A 22,344-nucleotide genomic window follows, 5' to 3' on the forward strand; every position below is an offset into this window, starting at 1 on the left:
TGACTGATTTTTGTGTGAATGAAATATAGTAACGTTACCCTAAAGCATCTGCAATATATGCATGCGTGTACTCTCACGTAATTTAAAGACTTTCTATCATCTCAGATTGAAATGCTCCAGGATACTTCAAACCGGTGAAAGTGCAACTAGAAATGCCGGGAGCGTGCGATGAAGTGACGGATAAGTGTTTTGGATAATGAATGTTATATAATTATTCAATTAGAAATCATCTGCGATCGAACTCGGACTTTCGAATAATAATTGTTTTCCTTTTGCATTCTCGTACGTCGCGTCATGTAATGAATGTGCGTTACATATAATTAAACGGTGGATCTACATGAAAATTCACAATTTTGATATGCTAATTTGAAATTGTGGAGTTTTTCTGAAATAACTTACGTCGATGGAACGCGGATTCCGAGGAGCATTCCACGGATGCGAAGTTACTTGAGTCCGATTTTTGGGGGTAAGGTTGCAGATGCAGCCGAGGGAGGCGGACGACGTTGCCCAGGAGGTCGACTGACAAAGATCCCATACTTTCGAGGCGGTGGTTGAGGCGGTGGGAAGGACGGTTCCAAAATCTTAAACCACGAAACTCGGTATTTTTAACTATTAATACACCTTCATCCCGTAATAGTACCTTCAGCTTGATAATCGAATAACTTTCCACCAAAAATTCAGTTACAGACGAATAGAAGTGATCCGTTTTATCTTTCTCAAACGAATGCGAGTGAAGAGAATGCATTTCAATTCATAATATTTCTAAACTTGCCTTCTCCCACTTTCACGTAAAATTCTCCCGGTTCAATAAATGTTTACACTATCAAGATTCACTGAAATAATTCTGGATTTGCTACACGTTGCTCATACGACCTTACAACCGTAGTGTATCTTCCTTCATATGCCACTAGTCCATTACCAACAGATTTTAGTACTTTCTCTATAAGATATTACGTGCTGGTCGATACTATATCCAGTTACCCTACACAACCGCGACAAACGAATCGCGAACTTAATAAATCACGTATACTGAATAGACAATTAACAATCGCTAAACAAACAGAGAAATCACCGTCTTGCTCCAGGACCATCGCAATTACCACCAATCAAGGATTACCGGATTCCCCATTATTCAAACCCAGACATCATCAATATCACACAATTACATCGGGTCACAATAATCCCAACAATAATACCTACTAATCCGAAACGACAACATTGTTCCTTCGTGCCTGGAACATGCTACGTAACCACTGCGGTGCGTTGAATGCGTCTTAACTAACCCCCGGAGGTCCCATGGTTGTTTCGTTCAATTTCACGAACAGACACCGGGATATAGTAACTTTACATGTCGCGTCTATCAGTCGCGCTCCGGATCGCTAAATAGAAATTCACCTGGCAGTGTTTTGCGGTTTCCCTAACGCTCGTCGGAACTGTTACCACGGGGCCCACAAGCCCCTCTCCCTTCCTCTTCCCTTGATTGTAATAGGTAAACCGCGCCCAGAGCAATTTTCCGCGACAATTACAGCGCGTCACGTTGGGCCGAAATCCCGACCAACGTCGTTTAATGGAAACTCACCTTGAGATCCTCGAACGGGGCCGTACCACATCCTTCTGTGGCCGGCGACAACAGCTCGGCTTTTCGGTCAGCGACATCGCCCGCAGAACTCTCGAACGACCTACCCGCGGACTCGTACTGAAAAGCAACTACGATCTAATAATAATCAGCTGAATATCCTCGGGTGACCCGTACTCTAAACACCACGGATAATCGATCGATACTTTTTCGATGTTCTTGTTGAGCTCCGCGATTTTCTCCATGATTTCGGCCACCTTCGTTTCCATTTTCTGCACCTGTGTATCAGGAATTTATATTCTCCCTGCAGGTTCGAATGTCTGTATATGGAGGGTGTTGATAAAAGTGTGGGACACTTGCAGGGTTGGATTCTACATAGGAAAATATGATGAAAATCAGAATAGGAAATTTCGTTTGAGACTTCGTTTTTGAGGTATTATTTTGAACGTACGGGTAGAATTAGCGTGAAATACGTTTGGCGCGATAGATGATAACTGAACTGCGGATTTTTTGCATTTATCACCATACACGATCATTTATAACTAGGTGTGTGTTAAAGAGTTTAATAAATCGTAATGAAGTTTCCATATCGTCTGGAATTCTGATAGAATCCTTAACAAGGTAAATCTCTATTTGACTTCAGTTTCGATAAATTATTTTATAATCTCTATTTGATCTCATGTCACTTGATTCCCATTTTCACCAATGAATAACTCTAAAAGAACGTACTTTTGTTACTTTCGATTTTCGTCTAAGTTTTGCATGTAGAATCCATCCTGTAAAAGTGTCTCACATTTTTATCAACACCATGTACATATATGTACGGGGTTCTGTATATTCAAACTTTAAGTTACTTCGTTGTTGAGATCCATTGTCGTCAATGCTTGCGCTTCTTTCTGGAAGATTTTCGTTGGTATTTTAGTTCCTTTTTTGAGGATGTCACGTGTATGTGATACTTTATGGACGAGCCAGTATAGCGGGATTTATATTATTATGTCTATACAGGGTGAGTCATTTAAATCGATCTCCGCGAATATCTTCGAAACCGTTGATGATACCAACAAATTTTCAGATAAGAATTAAATTGTCTCGAGGGGAAATAACGTGATGTGGGTAGTCTTTTCGACATATTTAGGTTAAATTTGTTTTTCTTTTTTAATGGAATCATGTATATTATTTAATTCATTAATTGATGCAGCTCGTCATTCCTTATAAGATCTCAGACCTATGGTTAGGAATTTCTCTTGTACACTAACTTCTTTGATCACGGTGTCTTGGTACTCCGTTTTCTTATTTTTCAACACTGCCACTTCTTCTCGTCGCTGGAACAATCGTTAGCCTCTATACAAATGTTCACATTAATAGAAGCTTTCTTGGATACTTAAGGATTAACGCACGCCTCTGTTTTCATCCAGAATCTTCTGCTTCTCCATGTTGAACTTCTCCAGTTTTCTGACTACCTGTGAGTTTTAATATGTAGGTCAAACAGCTCAACGTAATCTATGTTTAAAACTCTTTCTCTTTCAGAATGTTCTCATCACATTACGTAACGTTCAAAAATTCGTATTTCGGTATTTGAATACTATTACTGAATACAATTATTGAATACTATACTATACATTGAAAGCTCGAACGAAAAACTTTCACGTTATCCATGGTTTTTCGTAGACATAACATCTTATTATATAATTAAATGGATCTTAATTTCCATAATCTCAACTGGCAGCCTAACACGTACTGTATCAGCAGCTGTATTTCGAGCTTTACATTTGCTTTCTCGATGTACGACAAATTTTGTCGTACTAATTCCTATCTCTCTGAAGAGTTCGGCAGGTTTAGTGTTAATGTACACCAAACATGTATTGTCAAGACAATTTGAAGTATTCAATAGGGAAAAATATACAAATTTGTCGTTCAAGCCGACAAATTTTGTATTGGGAAAGGAACTGATCGTACTCACCGTGGTGGCGAACCACACGGCCACATAGAAAATTATGTGCATAAGCAATCCAATGTACACATTGTCCAGAATGTACTCCCGTATGAACGACTAAAAACCCAGAGAGAATAGGCAGTCACTGTTAATGGCATTAGAACTGATAAATGAATACGGTTTACATGAGGATCGTAAATGTCGAAGAGCTTCAGGATCTTGTAGGACCTCATCAATTGGGAGAAGTAGCTCTGATTGTACCAGAACATCTTCGTGGACGCGACTTATCGATCTTTGGGGGGATCAAGTAGAAACGGAGACATTGGTTGATTAGAAAAATATCAACGATTACGAGGAATATTAAAAATATCCAAGGAGAATGTATAAAAAAGACTGACGATCGTCGAGGCGATATCGGTTTCTCGAGCGTGAATGAATAATTGACTGCTGTAGAATCGAGTTCCGAATATTCCGATTTACCTGAACGTTGGCGAGTTAACGTGATTTCATTGTTTTCACGCGGTCACTTCGAGACTCGAAATCTGAAACTGATGACAGCGACGTGTCACGCTCGCTATAATTGTTTCGTTTGTGAATTTTCACGCAGTGTCTACGTATAACAGCTTCTGTCATTAGCATGAGAGGTGGCGCAATGGATACATAAAATTTTAGTATCGTTAATTGGTGTGAGTGCAGCGGATCGCGGCTTAAAAATGATAGATTAGATTATGAAATTTAATTGAGACCGTAAAGTAACGCGTCCAACCTGATGTGACTCACCTGGCTCGTAATAGCTGCCTATTAGACGATAGCGTGAACCGTTGGTGAGTCACGCTATTTGTTTTTGTCTATAATCTTTGCAAATTACAATTATGGACGACAGTAGTATTGTGAGTAAACGCCTTCGATAGTAGTATTATTTGAAAAAAAAATTTCTTAATATACTTGGTTATAGTGGGTAAGTCAAAGTTGAGGATGTAGAAATTTGAGAAAACTATTGTATCGAAATAAGTCCAGTTTGTTACTGTATAATTTATCATAAAGAAGAAAACGTTGAACTTTATTTACTTTTTATCGCAATAGACTTTGCTAAATTGTAGTTTGTAAAATGGCCCATTCATTTCCCAGTAACCACTTTCCTTTAACAATGAAATACAACGAGTTCCAAAATGATGGAACTAAACCTGACAGTTTGTAGTACCTAAAGTTTACTAACCACGACGGCTTTAATTTTTCCCCTACACGTCACAAAGTCGAGTTATTCACATACGAAATTATCCACCTAGTACAACTTTTCTGACATTATTTCTATTGTGTTTCACAGACAATAACAAAAATAACAACGAAATTAAATAAAATATAAATGTACAATGTAAAAGTGGGAATGTTTTCTACAGCTCCATATTTACAATTAAATTTAAAAATAATTCTTACGTATAGGGTAAAAACTAACGAAAAATGAGGTTACCATTGTATTCAACAATTCCACATCAAGTAAATAAAAACAGTTTCACTGGGTCGTTTTAGAATTCTCAAAATTTCGTTGAACAGTGTTATCAAAGTGCAAACTGGTTCGTAACAACACGATTCGCAATTCCGTTCGACATCGCGATCAGACGATTATCAATGTGTTATTATGTAAAACACGTCTACGCGAGCTCCGGAGTATGACTTAATTTTATGATCGTCGTGTTATCGATCTGTCTTCGTAATAACGACGGTCGACAGCGTCGCTGATAATGTCATCGATAACGAGGCACGGCTGCGAGATAGATAACGTGACGAAGACTAGAGAAAAAAAAACGAACGAAGAAACGACAGAAGGAGGGGAGCACGTGAAAAATGGCATGCATTGCGAATTATTATCATCGTTCGTTAACGGACACCAACGAGACGAGATACGTATAGAGCCGGGGGGCGATCTCATCGTGGCCCAGGCTCGTAAAGTAATTCGTCGGTGATTTACGGAGATGCTAATTGGCCCGCGGGCGTCCACGCTTTTAGCGGACCAACGGGGCTTTATAATTTTACGAGGTTCGATTTCGAAACCGCCGGCCGTCGGAATTATCGTTGGAATAGTGCTCGCGATATATCGCGCGTTAATAACGCCCCCCCCCCCACACCCTGCACGCATTACTCGCTGTTTTCCTGGTTAATAAAAGAAATATGTATACGAAACACCGCGGCCCCGCGGTTTAATGCGCATCTCGAAAATGAAAACTTATTCAAATTCGGTGCTTAACGTTGGACGCCTATTTCATTTGCCTTTCGCCGTTTTAATCGCGCGGGGGATGGAAAAGAATCGGATTATCAGCGGCACGAGTGGGTTTTGTATGGTGTACAATCGAGCTTTATTATTTTAATTTCGGTTGCCCAATCGAGAGGTACGTTCTCCTCGTGTTTTGTCGGGAAAATAGAATTTTCTGGTCTTTGTTTTGCCCCTTTTATTATTTCGAAGTGACAGGCAGGAATGAGGGTAGTTAAATTATTGGTCGGATGTTCCGTTAATTAGAGTAAATGGAATATTAAATTTATTAAGTATTGGAGTTTACGGTTTGATTAGAAGTACTACTAGTGAAAGTGTTGTTCTGGTAGGAATGACCAACGATTTCGTTAAAGTGCTACAACCCACGAAAAATTATAATTGAATGCAGTTACTTTATTTAGCATCAGGAAGAATTCAAAAAAATTGAGTTGACAGTCATCTATCAATGAGATCAGTTTGTTTTGTGATAAACTGGTGGAGTATAGTCTACACTTCTACAGTCTATTGTACAGTATAATCTGGTCACAGTTCTCGTGCCATTGGTTAGAAATGTTAATTTATTTAATATTGTTCATTCACTGGTGAAATCTGTATGTTTCCTTCTCAATCTAATTAATTACATTTTGCAAAATTTATTAAATTGAAATCTATACGCTATAAAAAGTTACGAATATTGAAAAATCTAATTTTCACCACCCAAATATTTACTAATATTATTATCATTTAAAATTCGATTGTAATAGTTACTAAATCCCTTAAGTGTTCATTCATTGATGCTTTCACCCTACTACATACGCAGCCCCTCGCCAAACGGTTAAAATCTAAAATCACCCCCATCAGAAGCTCGTCGTTCCACGGGCCAACCTCCAACAAAAACAAGCCCGTAATTCACCGGCAGAGACCCGCGGGCCCGTTAAAAAATTCAGTACGACGCAACAAATTCCCTCGTGTACAATCTGTCGCGTGCCCTGGGATCGCAAACAAGAATCGATCATCGACATCGCGTCGATCCCTGCGCGGCAACGAATCCTCGCCTAATCCCGACGAACCGTCGACTGCGAAACGAGCGAAATTTCGCGGAGAAAAACGACAACGAAATACAGAACAAAAAAAAAAGAAAAGAAATCACACGTTCCGTAGAAACAGAAAACAGAAAATTTAACAAACAATCCCACCGGACGCTGGCGGATCCTGTTTGCGCCGCAGGTTTGTCCAAACAATCCTCACTCGAACGTCTGGGTGGGGAGGGGGGGGGGCACGGTAAACCATATTAGAAATTAATCCCCGGGCGATCGCTCGCCCTTTCGCGGAGCCGATCGGCGTCAGCATTCGATTAAATAAACAGGAATTAGCACATGAAAGGCCCGGGACATAGTGCGGCGTGACTCGTCCAGGGGTTGGAGAGACATAGTTAAAGAGGGTGGGGGGTTTCGTCGGCCACTTGTCGTTTCCCATCGCGCCTCGCGGCCCCGGCTTGACTAACTAAATACGAAGTTAACCCCCACCCATCCACCGAAAATGGGCCCCGCGGGCAGGGTTAAACCAAGCTTAAAAACCGACATGCTAACGGCCGAATTCCGCGCGCAAACACGGACGACTCGACTGCGAAAACACTTGAGACCACTTAGAGGAATCTCTGGCGTGTCGCCCTTTTCGCGATTCCCGGCTACCCACACCCCCCGCGTCACCGACTCGATATTTATGTAAAACAGTAGCCGATATCGAGCGCGGTGAAACGAAGCCCGGGGATGGCATCCACTTGACGCGTCAGAAACGTCAGTTACACCGTGCGCAAAGAGGGGGTTGGAGTCTCTAGCTGGGGCGGCGCCTTTCGTCTCGCTCGAGGGGTCGGGCCGAAAGAGGAGTCGCGTGGCTGAAGACAGTTGGAATTTGAGTTTCTTCGAATGGGGAGCAACGGTGATGTTATTATTTCGAGGGACGGGGCGAGGGTGGCGAGTCGGGATAAATGATTCGAATTGGGGATGGATATGCGCGGCGAGTTAGTCAGGTTTGCGTTACGTTGATGGTTCGTCGTTACTTTGTAGGTTATCTGGTTGGTTTGTGATAAGTAGAATGCGAATTTTATGCATTTATAGCACGTACAGGGGATTCACAAATATGGGTCGATACTTCAAGAAGTACGTCTACACATAGATTTATATTTATATCTATAAGTAGGAAATGTCATATAAACATAGGATTAAATTTTGGGATATTCGAGGATCAGTTGGCAAGAATTGAATCAGAGTTAAATTTTTGGGTATGTCCTGTGTACCTTAGTTTTCAAAATAGATTTGAGTTTATTCGAAGAATACCTGGTATTTTTGAACGATTGTGGAACTCAATGCTACGGCATGCAATAACGAGTGTTGAGGTATGAAGCGGGCACTTCGAATATTTTCTTTAATCATCCACAACTCGAAAATTAAAGTATATAGGACATTGACCACTTGAAGTATTGACATGCATTTATGAATCATCCTGTATAGAACAGTGTGTAATACAAGAAAAGACAAAACCTTCGTCAGATGTAACAAGTTTGTCATTTTATTCCAAAGCTAGTTTGGGGAAGAGGAAAATTCCTACGTTTGCTTTTGTCTTTATGAATCACTTTGTACAATATAATTTTTCATAAAAATCCACAATCCAGTGATAAACTAATGTATGGGGTAATATTATAGATTTTGTAAATAATTATACCTATGGGGTAGGTGAGGTAACTTCGATAACTTCTCTTCGATAATCGCGTGTCTACAACCAATATTTCACAAATATCATTAGAAACCTGTATGCTTACCATCAAATATAAAACCTCCCCCTAAACTCGAAGTCGGACAGTTTGACTCCTTGCCTCGTTAGACAGAATCTAATTATCCACTTCTTTTACACAAAATTTCATCAAAACCAGTGCCTAATACGTGGATCTCTCCCAAGTGAAGCCTACATTCCACGCTCCACATTTCTATCAATTCTTTCATCCCAGAATTCAATACACGAGCCCTTCAACTCCCCTTGTAGATATTGCAACCTCGCTACACCTCCAAGATCAAGTATCCCTAAAAGACGACAATCTCCCGAGGAACCCGAGGATAACGTTCCAAGAGCCCCCTTCCCCTGACGTTGGTTCATCCAAACAGCTCTTCACCGCAGGATAATCACGGATGCACGCCAGGTCGCATTAAAAAGCGCAAGCTCATATTCCTCGTTCCACGGGAATCAATTTCCAAGGCAAAAGAATAGAGAGGATCCTCGGGTAAAGCCTGCGCGCGCGCTAGCGTCGCTCAAAGAACCCGTAAGAACCTTTGCTCATAGTACACACGTGTACCCGGCTTTTCGCGCAAACGGTGAACGCAATTTCCAGCCGAGGGAGCCGCCTGTGTTTGAGCCGAGGCTAAAACAAACTCGCGTCGTCTGGTCGTTTCACGAGCGAGTTATCGCGCGATCGGCGTAACAGCCGAAGATAAAGGCGGATAGAGAGTAGACTCAGGTAGCGCAAACGGAAGGGGGAGGATCTCGACGTTGGCAGGGTCAAATTGGTCGGGCAGAGAAAACAGGATAACCGCCGGAGGATCGTCGATCCTGGGCGGTTCGTCCTGTGTCTAAATAGAAGCGGGCAATAGCATCGGGACATAATCGATTTGCCGTGAACTCATCCGTAATTCGGGGCCCCAGTCGACGTGACAAGAAAGTCTCGACGCCGGCAAAGGCGCCAGCGAACCGAGAAATTACTCATCGTTCTGATTGAGGTTAATTAATTAGATAATTAAGTCCCCCTCTGCCGTGCGTCGTCGATGGGGGACGACGAGGCCCGGAGACGTCGGATTCGCGGTGGCTTCTTCTTGTCGCTTGTTCGTCCTTTCGAATTTCCTTGTCTTTTTCAGTCGCTAAAGTCTCCCTTTTTCTCTCTCTCTCTCTCTCTCTCTCTCTCTCTCTCTCTCTCTTTCTTCCCATGGGATGATCTCGCGAGATGGTGATCCTCGTTATAAAAATGCGCCTCATTATTACCGGCACTACCCTCTCCGACCGGCTTATCTCATTAATGTTCTTACTCGAATCATGCCGTTGCTCCGATCTTGGCGGCGGCTCCGGCGAACCGAGACATTTCACGCTGGAATTGGTATTCCGCGTTAAATTGACATTTAGAGAAGGATTCTTCTTCTCTGGAGGACACTGTTTCTCTCTTGCTTAATCGCGGAAACGTCGCGAGTCGTGGAAATTACTTTCGCGCCGTAGTCGTTTATGTTTTTTCTTTTCACTTGTGTTGGAATAAATGTTTCCCTGTTCCGATGAAGATCCAAATTGTTTTCTGTGGAAAAATTCTGAGAAGATTTGTTGTTCAATGGAATATTCCATGTTTGCAAATTCTTGGTCTGTACGTACTGGGTTAATTATTGAACTTAGTCCTGGTATTCTTAATAAGCAGCTTGTGCAGAGATATTGTTGGAAAGCTGTTTTATTGTTTATGACGCTAATGAAGCAATTTAGAAATTGCCAGACCTTCTCTGATATTTCGCGATCTAATAAATAGCGTCAGCATTCATTGAAATTATAAATCTAGTTATCTTCTTTATCGTATCATTTCAGCGCGGGAGTTTATTTTTTATTGCATTCAATCCGCCATCTTCTTGTAATAAAACCGGACAATCCGGTAAATTTATACACTTACGATAACAAGATATTCTCAAAGTTTTAAAAAATAGGTACTTAAAAATTTCAGAATTTTCAAAAAAAGAAATATCCAACTAGGTTAAATAATTAGTTTTATTTATTACTTTTCTCAAAGTCTTTATTAATTGCCTATGTATTACAATACATGTACTAACAAGTAATAGACATACAATCATCGACTTTTAGGCTGTTAAAACACATTAAATATATAATTCAATCAGATAATTAATAACTAAACATTGTATAATCTGAATTTAAAATGTTTCACTCTTAAACGAAATTTCGGAATTTCAAAATAAACGTCAGGTACAATTTCACGAAAGAATGATAATCAAGTGACCTGTTTTTCATCGAACATCACGCGCAACGAAAATCTGTACAGCTAAAAAACGCCTGGAATTAATTTCGCCCCCGCGGCGGGCGCTGCAATCGAGCGCGATTATTTCCCACTTTGAAATTGTCGAGCGGGGCAAAATTACGGGACACATATTCCCCGGTTCACGAACGAAAAATCCCGACCCGGAGGCCTGTCGAGTTCAAATCGAATTTTCACGAATCCCCGGCGACATTCGATAAATCCTCGTGTCTCTTTATGCGCGCCCGATGGTATTTTATAAAACGAGCCGCGTCGCCGTCTACGGGGTCGTCGGGGCGGCGAGTTCCGCGCGTATGAAAGAACTCTTTACACGTGACACTTAACGAGAATCTCATAATCTTGCGGGAACGTCGATCCATCTCACTCTTCCACCCCCTTTTATCCCCCCACTTCCACGGGGCCGGAAAATCCCTTTGAAGCTTTGCCCATTGACGCTCGCGGTTTAATATTCCGTCACGAATATTAATGCCCTCCTAGCAACTGCTCCTCGTAAATCAGCAAAGCCTCCTCCGCCGATGCACTTTTCGCTGCGGTTTTCCCGCGTTTCTCCGCCCGCTACCCCATCACCGTTTCATCCTCGTCCTATCCTCGTCTGATCCGTAACTCCATCCCCTGTCGGCCCCCGTTTTCCTCCGTCCCGTCTGTTTCCCTCCTCGTGTACCCTCTTCCACGCGTCTGTCCTTTTGTCACCGTCCCACAGTCGTTCGTTCGTTTCTCTGTCCCTCTCCCTGTCCCGCTTGATTCTTGCGATACCCACCCTCTTTTCTTTCCCAACCCTTCCTCCACCCATTCGTCAGACCCCACGCGGTCGCTTCCTACGGGACGGAGGACAGTCTCGCTGATTCAGAATAATACGAGGGTACCAATTACTCGTTGGCATAAAGAGGAATTCATTAGCGGGAGAAACACGCCGGTGGGGCCATATCTCGAGCAACTGCACACACCGGTTGCACCGGGCGGCTTTTGTGCGATGGGATGCGACTCGCTACCGAGCACTTCCTGCATTGTATAGTTCGGGTGACACCGCGATGATGACGCGCGCGCGCGCGCGCACTTGTGTGCTTCCAGCAAGCTCGCGGTGCACGACACAGCGCGAACGACGGGCGTTTTATACGAGGGAAGGTCAACGGTTGTCGCTTGTTGCCCGTGGTTAATTAAAAAATAAGCCAGGCTCGGGGGGGGGGGAATGTTTGTCGCCCGTTGACGGACTGTTTGTTCTTTGCTTATTAGGCGAGCGAGCGCGTGACCGGTGCCGTTTGTTGTTCCGCTGATACGGTGTGTTTATGGACCGGGGAGGAATTGTTCGTTATTAGCTTCGGGCGTATGTGTCCGTTGACATGGTGGACCTTTTTTTTTTTTGAAACGTGTGGATGTAGTCTGATGTGCTTTCGTGGTGTTTCTAGTGAAGTCGGGTCTTTTGGTGCGGAGAATAAAATAATGGAGTGGATAGTGGTTGATACGTGAAAATGAAGATGGTTTGAGGCTTTCCGAGTAATGATTTATATTTTGGTGTCTAGTAAAGTGATGGTGAAAGGAGTAAGGTCAGAAACCTTAATCGGGTGAACAATAATACATAGAGTATGAATGTTTATGGAAATTCACAATTTTTTACAGAAGTGTATCAAAATCAAAGTTGTACAGAATTTGAGTTTCTGTACCATTAACTTGATTAAAACCTTTTTTTTATTTATTATTTATTACTACATTTCTTTCCCGTTAAAGGATGCTATGAATGCATGAACATTTTCAGTCCAACAACTGTGCAATGTCTGATCATAAAAGCCCTAAACTTCTACACGTCACTGAATACACCATATACACACTAGTTTCATGATACTTCGTGTTCACCACATCGTTGATACAACGCATACGTTTCAAGGAACGCCGTGTACTGAAGCAACTTTTAAATAGTATAATATTAACACGAGATACGAAGGACGACATACTACAACTACCAGGAACTCGTATTTACACGGTAATTCCTTGCTTAAATTACACAACAGGGAGAGACGTTTCACCCAGGGGAGTTCAGAAGAATTTCTTTGCCCGTTATCAAATAAGAAAGCTGGTTTCCGTCGAAGCCACGGTGCTCCACCGAGCATGAAATAAGTGTACACACGGATAGGGGGATAGATGGAACGCGTTCGTCGCGAATCCTCGTTGAATCGAACCGGAGATAAAAAGAATCCGTCGCTCGCCGGGACCCCGTTGTAAAGCCATAAAGGTGTATAATCGTTCACGAACGAGGGAACGATAAATATTCGCGGGGCCTGGGTCCGCGCGAACAGAATTTACAACTTTGCGCAACAGTGCAAATAAAAGTGATGCACGCGCGCGACCGAGCAAGACGCTCGATATATCGCAAAGATATTCATTCGATGGGAAGCAAAGAGAATGTTATTGCGTCCCTTTGTTGGCGAGAGGACATTGTACGCTGTGCAATTTACTCGAGGTCCTATCAACTCCATATTGCTTTTGGTAAGAATTAGCGACTAGTTTCATAGGGAAATGAGGAATAAATTTCTGTCCTTTGTGGTTGATATAACAAGTTGGTAATGCTCCGACAAACATACTAGTTTTGTTCATATATTTCCTAGGCAGTGTTAGCTTTAATGATATTGTTCTTGATATGTTTTACTTCTCCCGCCAAGCTAATGCAATTATCATCATCTCCTACTAACGTCCCACACCTCAGCTAATTTCCTCATCAAACGAACAGAAAACAGCGTGAACCATTAGACTTCATATTCATAGTAGACTTCATATTCACGCAAAAAGCAACCCTTCGAAGCAAATCCCCGAACTCAACGCGTACCACCACGAATCCTGGCTTTCCCATACTTTCTATTCCCACCGAATCTAATCCAGCTATTCATAAGCACAAAACTCCGACAATTCCACGCGGGACCACCGTCGGACAGCCTACACGCAGAAGTAATCACGCGATTAAAAGGTCGATCGCGAGCGAATCGGAAAGTCTAATCTCAAAACGACGGCCGAGTTCGTCCCAAAGCGGGGAACCGCGCCTAAACGCGCTCCTCCAATTACCAAATTAATTAAACGAGTGGCGAGCGTAACTCCGAGCCTCGATCCATCGGCCCCCTGAATCATCCCCAACGTCGAGATCCGATTCAACAATAACACTTGCTCTGTCGGCTGTCATCCCGACTGACGTAGCCGCACCTACCGAGCGTAACAGCGAGCGTGCGCGCGCGCGCGCGCAAGTGTTCAGCTGCGGCGCGGGGGTGTCCTGTCAGTCAAGGGCCAGCGAACCGTAAGGAGGGCCATTGTCGACGAAAGTATAACAGAGAAATAGAATCAAGGGTGTCGTTGGAACAGGGAACGGTTCCCGATCGAGGGTCAAACGGTCGGTACATGCCGGTCTGATTGCACGTCAACCGGGGAACACGTCAAATCGGAGAATATGCTTTGACTTGAAATTAATTTGAGTGGTTTCCGGGGTGGCGCGCGACCGTCACCGGACTCCCTTGGATCCGCTGGACCGCGATGACGGTGATTGGTTCAACATACGAGGCGAAATCATGGACATGTTGATTGGGTCGCGATTAGGGAACCGTCTTTCCGGAAGATCGAAGAACGCGAATGTTTCTGGGAATGAAGGTGGGTTTAGGGGATGCTGGGTGTGCTTGAGTTTGCGCGGTACGTATTGGAGATCTGGGAGTAGTTGGTGATGATCGAAGGATGTATGTTTTTAATGTGATTTTAAGGATCGTGTGAGTTTCACGAATTGTGGATGGTTTCTAGGTTTTTTTTTCAGAGGAACGATTGTTTTAGAGGGTTGGGTCTTTGGAGGGAGAGAGTACTTGTGATGGTTGATAGCGATCATTGCGAATTTCGGGTAGCTGTATATTTGTAGTAGTACTATAGTATAATAAAGGTGAAGTAATTGATTGGTTCTTTCATTTGTTAACGAACCCTCTGTTTATTATGCTAGCGACGTGTAGTTGTTTCTTTCATATGTTCAGTTGTTTGCTGTAGAATTCAGTCAGAATGTGTCCACGATATCATTTTAGTGAGATATTCAGAAAAATCATCGAAATAATAGGAAGTAGATTTGAAAGCTAGTACATAAAAGAATAATTACAATTTAGATGTAAGTATTACATACGATTGGCGTAACTTCTAGTTCGAAATAAAAGTGAGAGTAACAAATAAAAGAAAGATTTAAGATAATTGCGATTTGAGTATCAACGAAACCTTTGGCCTTTTTCTGATCGCAACGGTGCCACAGTTCGATTCACGCGGACCAATTAGATAATTATATATGCACGATAAATACAATAATGATTAAGGAGCAAAATTAACATTATTAAGAGGTTCCATGGTGTAATGGTCAGCACTCTGGACTTTGAATCCAGCGATCCGAGTTCAAATCTCGGTGGAACCTGCATTTTTGTTTCTTTCCGGGTTGTATTATGTTATTAAATACACAAAATGACAATATTAATGAATAATAATGTACGTTGTTTAAACAAGAGGTTCCATGGTGTAATGGTCAGCACTCTGGACTTTGAATCCAGCGATCCGAGTTCAAATCTCGGTGGAACCTGCATTTTTGCATTATAATGGCCTGTAATTATATTATTAGTTTTGCTGAAATACCGAAGAACAATAAACAATAATGAAAATTGTTTAAATAAGTGGTTCCATGGTGTAATGGTCAGCACTCTGGACTCTGAATCCAGCGATCCGAGTTCAAATCTCGGTGGAACCTGCATTTTTGCATTATTATGGCCTGTATTATATTATTAGTTTTGCTGAAATACCGAAGAACAATAAACAATAATGAAAATTGTTTAAATAAGTGGTTCCATGGTGTAATGGTCAGCACTCTGGACTTTGAATCCAGCGATCCGAGTTCAAATCTCGGTGGAACCTTGATTTTTAAACTTTTGTATTACCAATAACTAAAGTAAAAACTGGAAAATGCTGAAAACCTTGGAAAAAGTTGGGTATGTAGGGGTTCTATGGTGTAATGGTTAGCACTCTGGACTCTGAATCCAGCGATCCGAGTTCAAATCTCGGTGGGACCTACCTTTTTTTTATCATTTAAATATTAATAACAATTTCAGAATATATTGAATACTAATGAATCAGTATAATTATGTATTTTTTCCATATCCCAACTACCAGTTGCAAATATCCTTTCATTTATATCTATAATTATTTAAAAGCGACTCTAAACATGTACGTTGTTTGACAATCATAAAAACAATAAAAGACCTATCATTTCACATTCAATGAAAGTAGTAATAGTTACTACTATGACTCAATGGCAATTTTATTATTCGTAACTCAATGCCTTGCTTCCAATTATTAAATGGTTTCATTTGAATTTTACGGAAAAAATCAATTCGAACTTTATAATATAATAATTATCATTATTATAATGTTGAAATTAACGATCGATCGACCGTGAGGTTCCATGGTGTAATGGTTAGCACTCTGGACTTTGAATCCAGCGATCCGAGTTCAAATCTCGGTGGAACCTAATACCCTTTTTTGTAACACTTTTAATATGATTACGAGAACCGCTTTAGCTCTGTGATAAGGGTAACAAAAACTACCCCTTTTAACAGGTCCCATGGTGTAATGGTTAGCACTCTGGACTCTGAATCCAGCGATCCGAGTTCAAATCTCGGTGGGACCTTTTTCTTTTTGAATTGATTTTTTTTTAAATTTCAATTATGAATATTCTGTTGATCATACAGTGTCAGAAACATTTGTACTTTATTTTAATAATAACCATAGACATATCAAGCAAAATACATTTCTGTCTTGCATTCGACAGTCTTCGTTTAAAATTCTCTTTAGAATAAGGTTTATTTCTGAGTTCGCTAAAAATAACCGTTGCCAAATATATTTCAGCTGGAGATAGTTCCATTTGTGCTGTAAAGAAAACTTCAATTTTCTCTGGGGTTTCTATAACTCTTAGCTTGTTTCGAAAGTTATTTAGATTCCTATGGAATTTCGATTTCATTATTAATTAAAAAAAATGTCTAAATAAAATCGTAACTTTTCCATTTCGCACCTCGTTGCTATCGATTCATAGTTAAAAAATGTGTTTCACGTAATTGTACAATATTTTATATGTATAATTTGAATTATTGTATAAAATATTGAAAAATGGAGTAATCAACAAGATCGTTGTAAATTTGTTTAAATAAAACTGAAAAATTGGGAAGAGAAAAAAACATTTCCTTCGAGCCGGATTCGAACCAGCGACCTATGGATGTCCATTCGTAACCATTTCAACTACAGTCCACCGCTCTACCAACTGAGCTATCGAAGGATTGGAAGTCGCTTCTTATTGATTGTATTTATACAATGACCTTGTACTGCATTTGCAATACGGTATTCACTTGAAACAATATTCATAACAAATATAGAAAAAAGAAATTATAGGACTATAACATAGTGGCAGAAGAGTCACATTGTACTGAAATGAACCACTGCAACGTACCTTGCACCTAATTTAATTTTTTTTCTACACCATATGCCTTCAGACCACAATTATCCTAACTTTCTTGAAAACAACTAATTTTACCAATACAATGTACAGAGCATAAAAGATAGCATAAAGATGCAGAGTATCACATATCACATTTCTATTACAATTCTGCATAAGACATTATTTTAAGTATACAGTTGTGCAGACCATTGTGAAAGGGAACTTTTAATAAAACTGTAATGAAACCTCCGTTCTATTACTAATCCTTCAAAACTTATAATAAGAAAAATAAACAGTGAGGCTTGTTATTAAATGCTGTATCCCAGTCAAATCAGTTACTAGTCAAAATGCAAACGCAGTTTCATTATATTAACGGACTTTGTTCTATCAGGGCCCAATATTCGCTGCCTTTGAACCCAAAGCGCCACACTGAATTTTCTCGACCTATCCCTGTTGGTTCCTCGCGTTTTCCGCGTGGCGACAGTCGCCACCTCGAAAAACACTCGGAGGATCGCCTGCCGATGCGGTTTAATCTTACGTTTCGCCGGTCGGCGATACAGTTATCACTTATTTACGACGTCTCGAGGCGGCGAGCGAAAAAGAATTGCGTGTCAAAGCCGGCCGAGACTGAGCATCGTGAAAATTTTATACCCGTCGAGGTCCTCTCTATCTCGGCGTGCACGCCAATCACCATCAAGGCATCGTAGCTTCCCGTGTTTCATGGCCCGATACAGTTTACATAAAACTATAAAATTATGGTCGTAGCCGAAAACCCCCACGAGGAGACAGAGAGAGGATCTTCCCGCGTAGCATAGACAGCGGAAAGCTGAAACGTGGTTGGGAGGATGGCAAGGGGGTGGGAGGCTATATCGTAAAGTCGATGGGGTATTTTTACATGAAGTCATTAAACCCGGTTTACTGCGAAACAAAGTGCCTCCTCAGCGCTCTCTCTCTTTATCCCCTCACCTTCCCCAAACTCTTCGTCGCGCCGCTTAATTACTCCTCATCGCCGAATTAAGGAGCTAGATCGCACTCTGGTTTAATGAGAAACGAATGTTTAATGAGGCATTCCAACGGCCTCGTATTTGTAGATCCCACGACAGTTTTCACGGTGTAAAGGAAATTGTACCCTGGTCTTTTTTCTCTAGAGGAACGTCGATTGAATGCTTCTTTTTACCTCTGAGATTTCAAAATGGAACGACTGGACTTTCGTATACATTAAGAATTTGAGATTTTCGATTGATAAACTTTTGTATGTTCATTCGGAAATGATACTGAAAGAATGATCATTGTTATTTATTTGTCAATTGTAAATTGTATGTTTTTGTAAATAATACCAGATAGATTATAGTTCCTTAATCCCACCACTGTTTTTCTTCACTATACAGGACCTGTTATGTTTCTGATATTAGTACCCCATTGATAAAATTGATGTCCTGTATAGAAGACAGTGAGCGGGGTTAAGTTATATTAATAATACTAAAGAAAATATATTCAGAAATAAACTCAAAATATTAATATAATCTTTCTAGGACACATTGGAATCTACATAGGTTCCTCTCCCCACGAAAGTTCTTTTATAATTCCATTTAAGTGACCGACTTTCTTTCTCCGTCACCCTTCACGTTGTCCTAGCTAAAACGGGACCAAGTAGAGTTTTCCAGGTCATGGTCAGACACGTAGAATCACCGAAAGACTGTTCCGTCGCCCGTGGTACGTTCATTTTCCTCCCAAAACTCGGTCACGGGGATCGCAACGTTCTATCTGCAGTGATCTCGAAAAGTATTCGGAGTATGTAGGTAATAGGGACAATCGACGCAGTGAATTTTTATACAAAACGAAGAAAATTGGCTTGAAGCTTACTGAATTTACGGCGTTGCGTCGAAATAGCGAATTTTTATACAAAAGGAAGAAAATTGGCTTCAAGCTTACTGAATTTACGGCGTTGCGTCGAAGACCGAATGGAAATACCAAGTTTTTAATAAAATGGTTTGTCCGACAAATATCGTCTTTGGAGGTTCCAAGTAATATACTCGAGTGTCTTCTGTTTCTAAATTCAAAGCTTTTCGAATCAAAAATGCAGGTCAAGGTTGCAAATTCTCTGTACGAAATCCAGAATCAAGATTCTATTACGTTGATGCATACAAAATATGTTTGAAACCTTGAGTTTTGTAATGTCGCAAAGCTTATTGGATGGCGCTCTACTTTTCTGGTATTATATACATATTCTGTCAAAGAAAACTAGGTAAATGTTTCTTCGAGTATACATTTAATGGTAGATGTACATTAACAATACATTTGAACTATAATAAAGTATTTCAACGAGTTATTATTTTACCACGAGTGCATAAAATTTAATATATTCGTCTCAACAAAGAATTAAGATTTCACGGATCCTCCTTTTCTCGCAGCAGTCCGCCATCATGGTTCCGCGCATACATTAAAATCCGCCTTAAGCGTTCGAAACGCAGGAAGTAACGGGGGCGAACGAAACGAGAGATCGTATAAGGCCCGTGTTGTTAAACCGTCTTGTAGACAAACAATTTTTAAGGGGCAGTTAAATTGCGACATTGTGCGCCTTCGTCACGGTAATCATTCGGTACCGGGGGAGAGGGTCCGTTTCCGGGGCCATCCGGCAACGACACTGTTTAGATCGTTTCGGGCCGGCCTCTTTTACACCGGCGCTGTACTTTCGACGTATAAAAAATTTCGCGTCTTATTTAAACGTTCCACCCTCGACGGAATTCTTTCGTGTCGCGCGACCCTCCACGGGGAACCTAAGAACGAGGGACGCGAGTTCTAATATCGTTTTTACGATATAAGTTCGACGGTGTGTCGCTGGAGCTGCGAAGGGTTACGCCTCGAGCGCGCGCGCCACCTTTCGAATGAAACGGATTATAATTGACGCGGGCGACGGCTATAAATCTCGAGTATTTGGGGGGCTTTACGGCGAAACGAGAAATTGGCCCAAGAAGCTCCGGGCCATTAAAAATATGCAAAATTTCCAGGCGATCGAGCGATATCCGGGGCCTGTCTTTGCTTGGCATCGGTTTTATCGCCGACTCGGAGGGATCCGGGGACATAAATTGCGAACGGTGATCGAATCACGGCTAGGCTTTTGCATTCTCCTGATATTTAAAAGATTTTGTACGGTGGGCGATTTTCTTCGATTATCCGTATCGTTGATTACGCAAAACATCGAGGCTTCGAATCTTGGAATGCTTGCGATGTGTAATGTAATACTAGTACTGTTACTAGTATTATTAGTACTATAAGTTACTGCATTCTTTGCTTCACTGAGTAACATAGTACCACGTTCTTGAATAATAGAGAAATATCAGTTGCTTAAACGATGGACTTCTGGCCCCAAAATATCAAAGATAGCTATTTCACGTTAAATTCATATACGTTTATAAATATACTTTCAATGCAAAATATTTCCGAAGTATATTATTAATAATAAACTCACCGTACAAGAAGACCCTAGCCTATCTAAGAAACACAACAGATCGCTGTCACTACTCACTGTATATGTATATCGTCTCACAATTGAAAAAAGAATCGTGGACTTGTGGGTACACCTAATATATGTATTACGAAAAGCAGCAAGTAATTTTCATACGCAACACAATTTTCACGCCCCAAGAGGCGCCGTGTTATTGACGGCACCAAAATCCAACCGACTAATTTCCCGCCCCATTCTCGAGGCTAAACGAAAAAGCCTGAACGATCGTTTTCGCTCGCACGAACGCTGGCCGCATAAACGATGGGGCTGGGGGATGGGGGAGGCAAAGTTACTTTATGCTCCGATTTAAGGAATACGCCGTGGTCATAAACCATAAAGATTCCAGTCATAACTCGAACGGTATCGCATTTTATTTAATTGCCCCCGCGGCACACTCCGCGCCGCGAGTGACGGCGGTGGTGGGGAGAGCGCAGGGGCTCGCGTGCATAATATTATTTATTGCCGAAGAAGCTGTTAAACTTTAATGCCGTTCGAGCGAGCACCGCTCTCAAAATTAAACGCGATAAAATGTTTGTTATCCAATCGAGTCGCGGCTTAATGTCCCCGCGTCCCAAACGCGCTACCCCCCTCGATTCCCTAAAGTTCACGAGAAACGCCTCGCTATCTGCAGGATAAGACGGCCCACCATTCGGAAACACCGCTTTACAGCCACGTCGAGAGTTTCGGAAATATAGACCGATCAGAATCTGCTAGTCCAAAACTACGCGACACCCATCCACATGTAATAACAACAAATTGAATCTAACAAATGAATACTGCAATTTATTACAAACATCTACGATTAATACAGCAATAGAAATTTCCGCGACAAACTTACGAAATCTTTATAAAGCTTCGAAGATCGTATGAAAGATTTGCAAGATACTGACGAGGGAATTATTTGCGATGGATAAATTTCACATTTTATGCAAATAATATTATAAGTTTATTGTAAAAGCAGATATATAAGTAGTATTTAAGGCAACTGTTATTGAATTTATATAAATATTAATGTAAATTGAAACAGACAACTACAGTTAGTGTAGGAATGTACAATTTTTTCAACATGGACAGTATGATATTTAAAACTGATTAGAGAGACGATATTGTCGTTTGGTTAATACAACTGAACCTCACGCGATAAAACGATAAAACCGATTTAGTATGTAATTCATTTTTAATTCACCGTCATGTTTCTTTTACTTGGTTCATTGTACCATTTAATAGCCACCGTAGTACTCCTGAAGTTTATGATTCCGATCGGAATGGCACTTGGAACAGTGAACGGTTTTATTGAGCAATTGAAGTTGGATGGTTCTTCGAATAATGCAACAAATTGCGAGGATCAATGAATTATTGTTGTACACATCAGTACAGTTACGGTAGAGATCACATTTTCCTGCAGACAAAGTACATGATACAGTGTATTTCAATTTATCAGTACTATCATTAACGTATTACTAATTAACAAGGTAATTTTCAACAATGAACACTCACATGCACACAACTGAAGACGAATAGTTATCATTAGACTGTGGAGTTTTATAC

At 41.1% G+C, this 22,344-nt stretch overlaps 1 protein-coding gene and 8 non-coding genes across 9 annotated transcripts; 7 read left to right on the forward strand and 2 right to left on the reverse strand.

The window, feature by feature from the left end:
• Nucleotides 1-443: 443 nt before the first annotated feature.
• LOC107185771 lies at nucleotides 444-3,778 on the reverse strand. Its single transcript, XM_015573528.1, has 7 exons — nucleotides 3,695-3,778; nucleotides 3,533-3,626; nucleotides 2,974-3,032; nucleotides 2,833-2,898; nucleotides 1,783-1,854; nucleotides 1,606-1,696; nucleotides 444-595 (listed from the first exon to the last, which is right to left on the reverse strand). The coding sequence occupies exons 1-7, from the start codon at nucleotides 3,776-3,778 to the stop codon at nucleotides 444-446; spliced, it is 618 nt and encodes a 205-aa protein (XP_015429014.1).
• Nucleotides 3,779-15,155: 11,377 nt separating this feature from the next.
• On the forward strand, nucleotides 15,156-15,227 carry Trnaq-uug. Its single transcript has one exon. It is a non-coding gene; the product is annotated as a tRNA-Gln (tRNA).
• A 90-nt stretch (nucleotides 15,228-15,317) lies between these two features.
• Trnaq-uug lies at nucleotides 15,318-15,389 on the forward strand. Its single transcript has one exon. It is a non-coding gene; the product is annotated as a tRNA-Gln (tRNA).
• A 93-nt stretch (nucleotides 15,390-15,482) lies between these two features.
• On the forward strand, nucleotides 15,483-15,554 carry Trnaq-cug. The gene has a single exon. It is a non-coding gene; the product is annotated as a tRNA-Gln (tRNA).
• A 92-nt stretch (nucleotides 15,555-15,646) lies between these two features.
• On the forward strand, nucleotides 15,647-15,718 carry Trnaq-uug. Its single transcript has one exon. It is a non-coding gene; the product is annotated as a tRNA-Gln (tRNA).
• Nucleotides 15,719-15,801: 83 nt separating this feature from the next.
• Trnaq-cug lies at nucleotides 15,802-15,873 on the forward strand. The gene has a single exon. It is a non-coding gene; the product is annotated as a tRNA-Gln (tRNA).
• Nucleotides 15,874-16,259: 386 nt separating this feature from the next.
• Trnaq-uug lies at nucleotides 16,260-16,331 on the forward strand. The gene has a single exon. It is a non-coding gene; the product is annotated as a tRNA-Gln (tRNA).
• Nucleotides 16,332-16,418: 87 nt separating this feature from the next.
• On the forward strand, nucleotides 16,419-16,490 carry Trnaq-cug. Its single transcript has one exon. It is a non-coding gene; the product is annotated as a tRNA-Gln (tRNA).
• Nucleotides 16,491-17,038: 548 nt separating this feature from the next.
• On the reverse strand, nucleotides 17,039-17,132 carry Trnay-gua. Its single transcript has 2 exons — nucleotides 17,096-17,132; nucleotides 17,039-17,074 (listed from the first exon to the last, which is right to left on the reverse strand). It is a non-coding gene; the product is annotated as a tRNA-Tyr (tRNA).
• Nucleotides 17,133-22,344: the final 5,212 nt, after the last annotated feature.

The sequence above is a fragment of the Dufourea novaeangliae genome, unplaced genomic scaffold, assembly GCF_001272555.1.
Source record: "Dufourea novaeangliae isolate 0120121106 unplaced genomic scaffold, ASM127255v1 scaffold56, whole genome shotgun sequence".
NCBI lineage: Eukaryota > Metazoa > Arthropoda > Insecta > Hymenoptera > Halictidae > Dufourea > Dufourea novaeangliae.

What these genes read in the sequence shown, in the direction of transcription:
- LOC107185771 (XM_015573528.1), bottom strand. Translation starts at nt 3,778, where the DNA reads ATGTTCTGGTACAATCAGAGCTACTTCTCCCAATTGATGAGGTCCTAC. An exon ending in TCGACATTTACGATCCTCAT is followed by an intron (nt 3,627 to 3,694) that starts GTAAACCGTATT and finishes CTGGGTTTTTAG; the next exon opens with TCGTTCATACGGGAGTACAT. An exon ending in TCAACAAGAACATCGAAAAA is followed by an intron (nt 1,697 to 1,782) that starts GTATCGATCGAT and finishes GTTGCTTTTCAG; the next exon opens with TACGAGTCCGCGGGTAGGTC.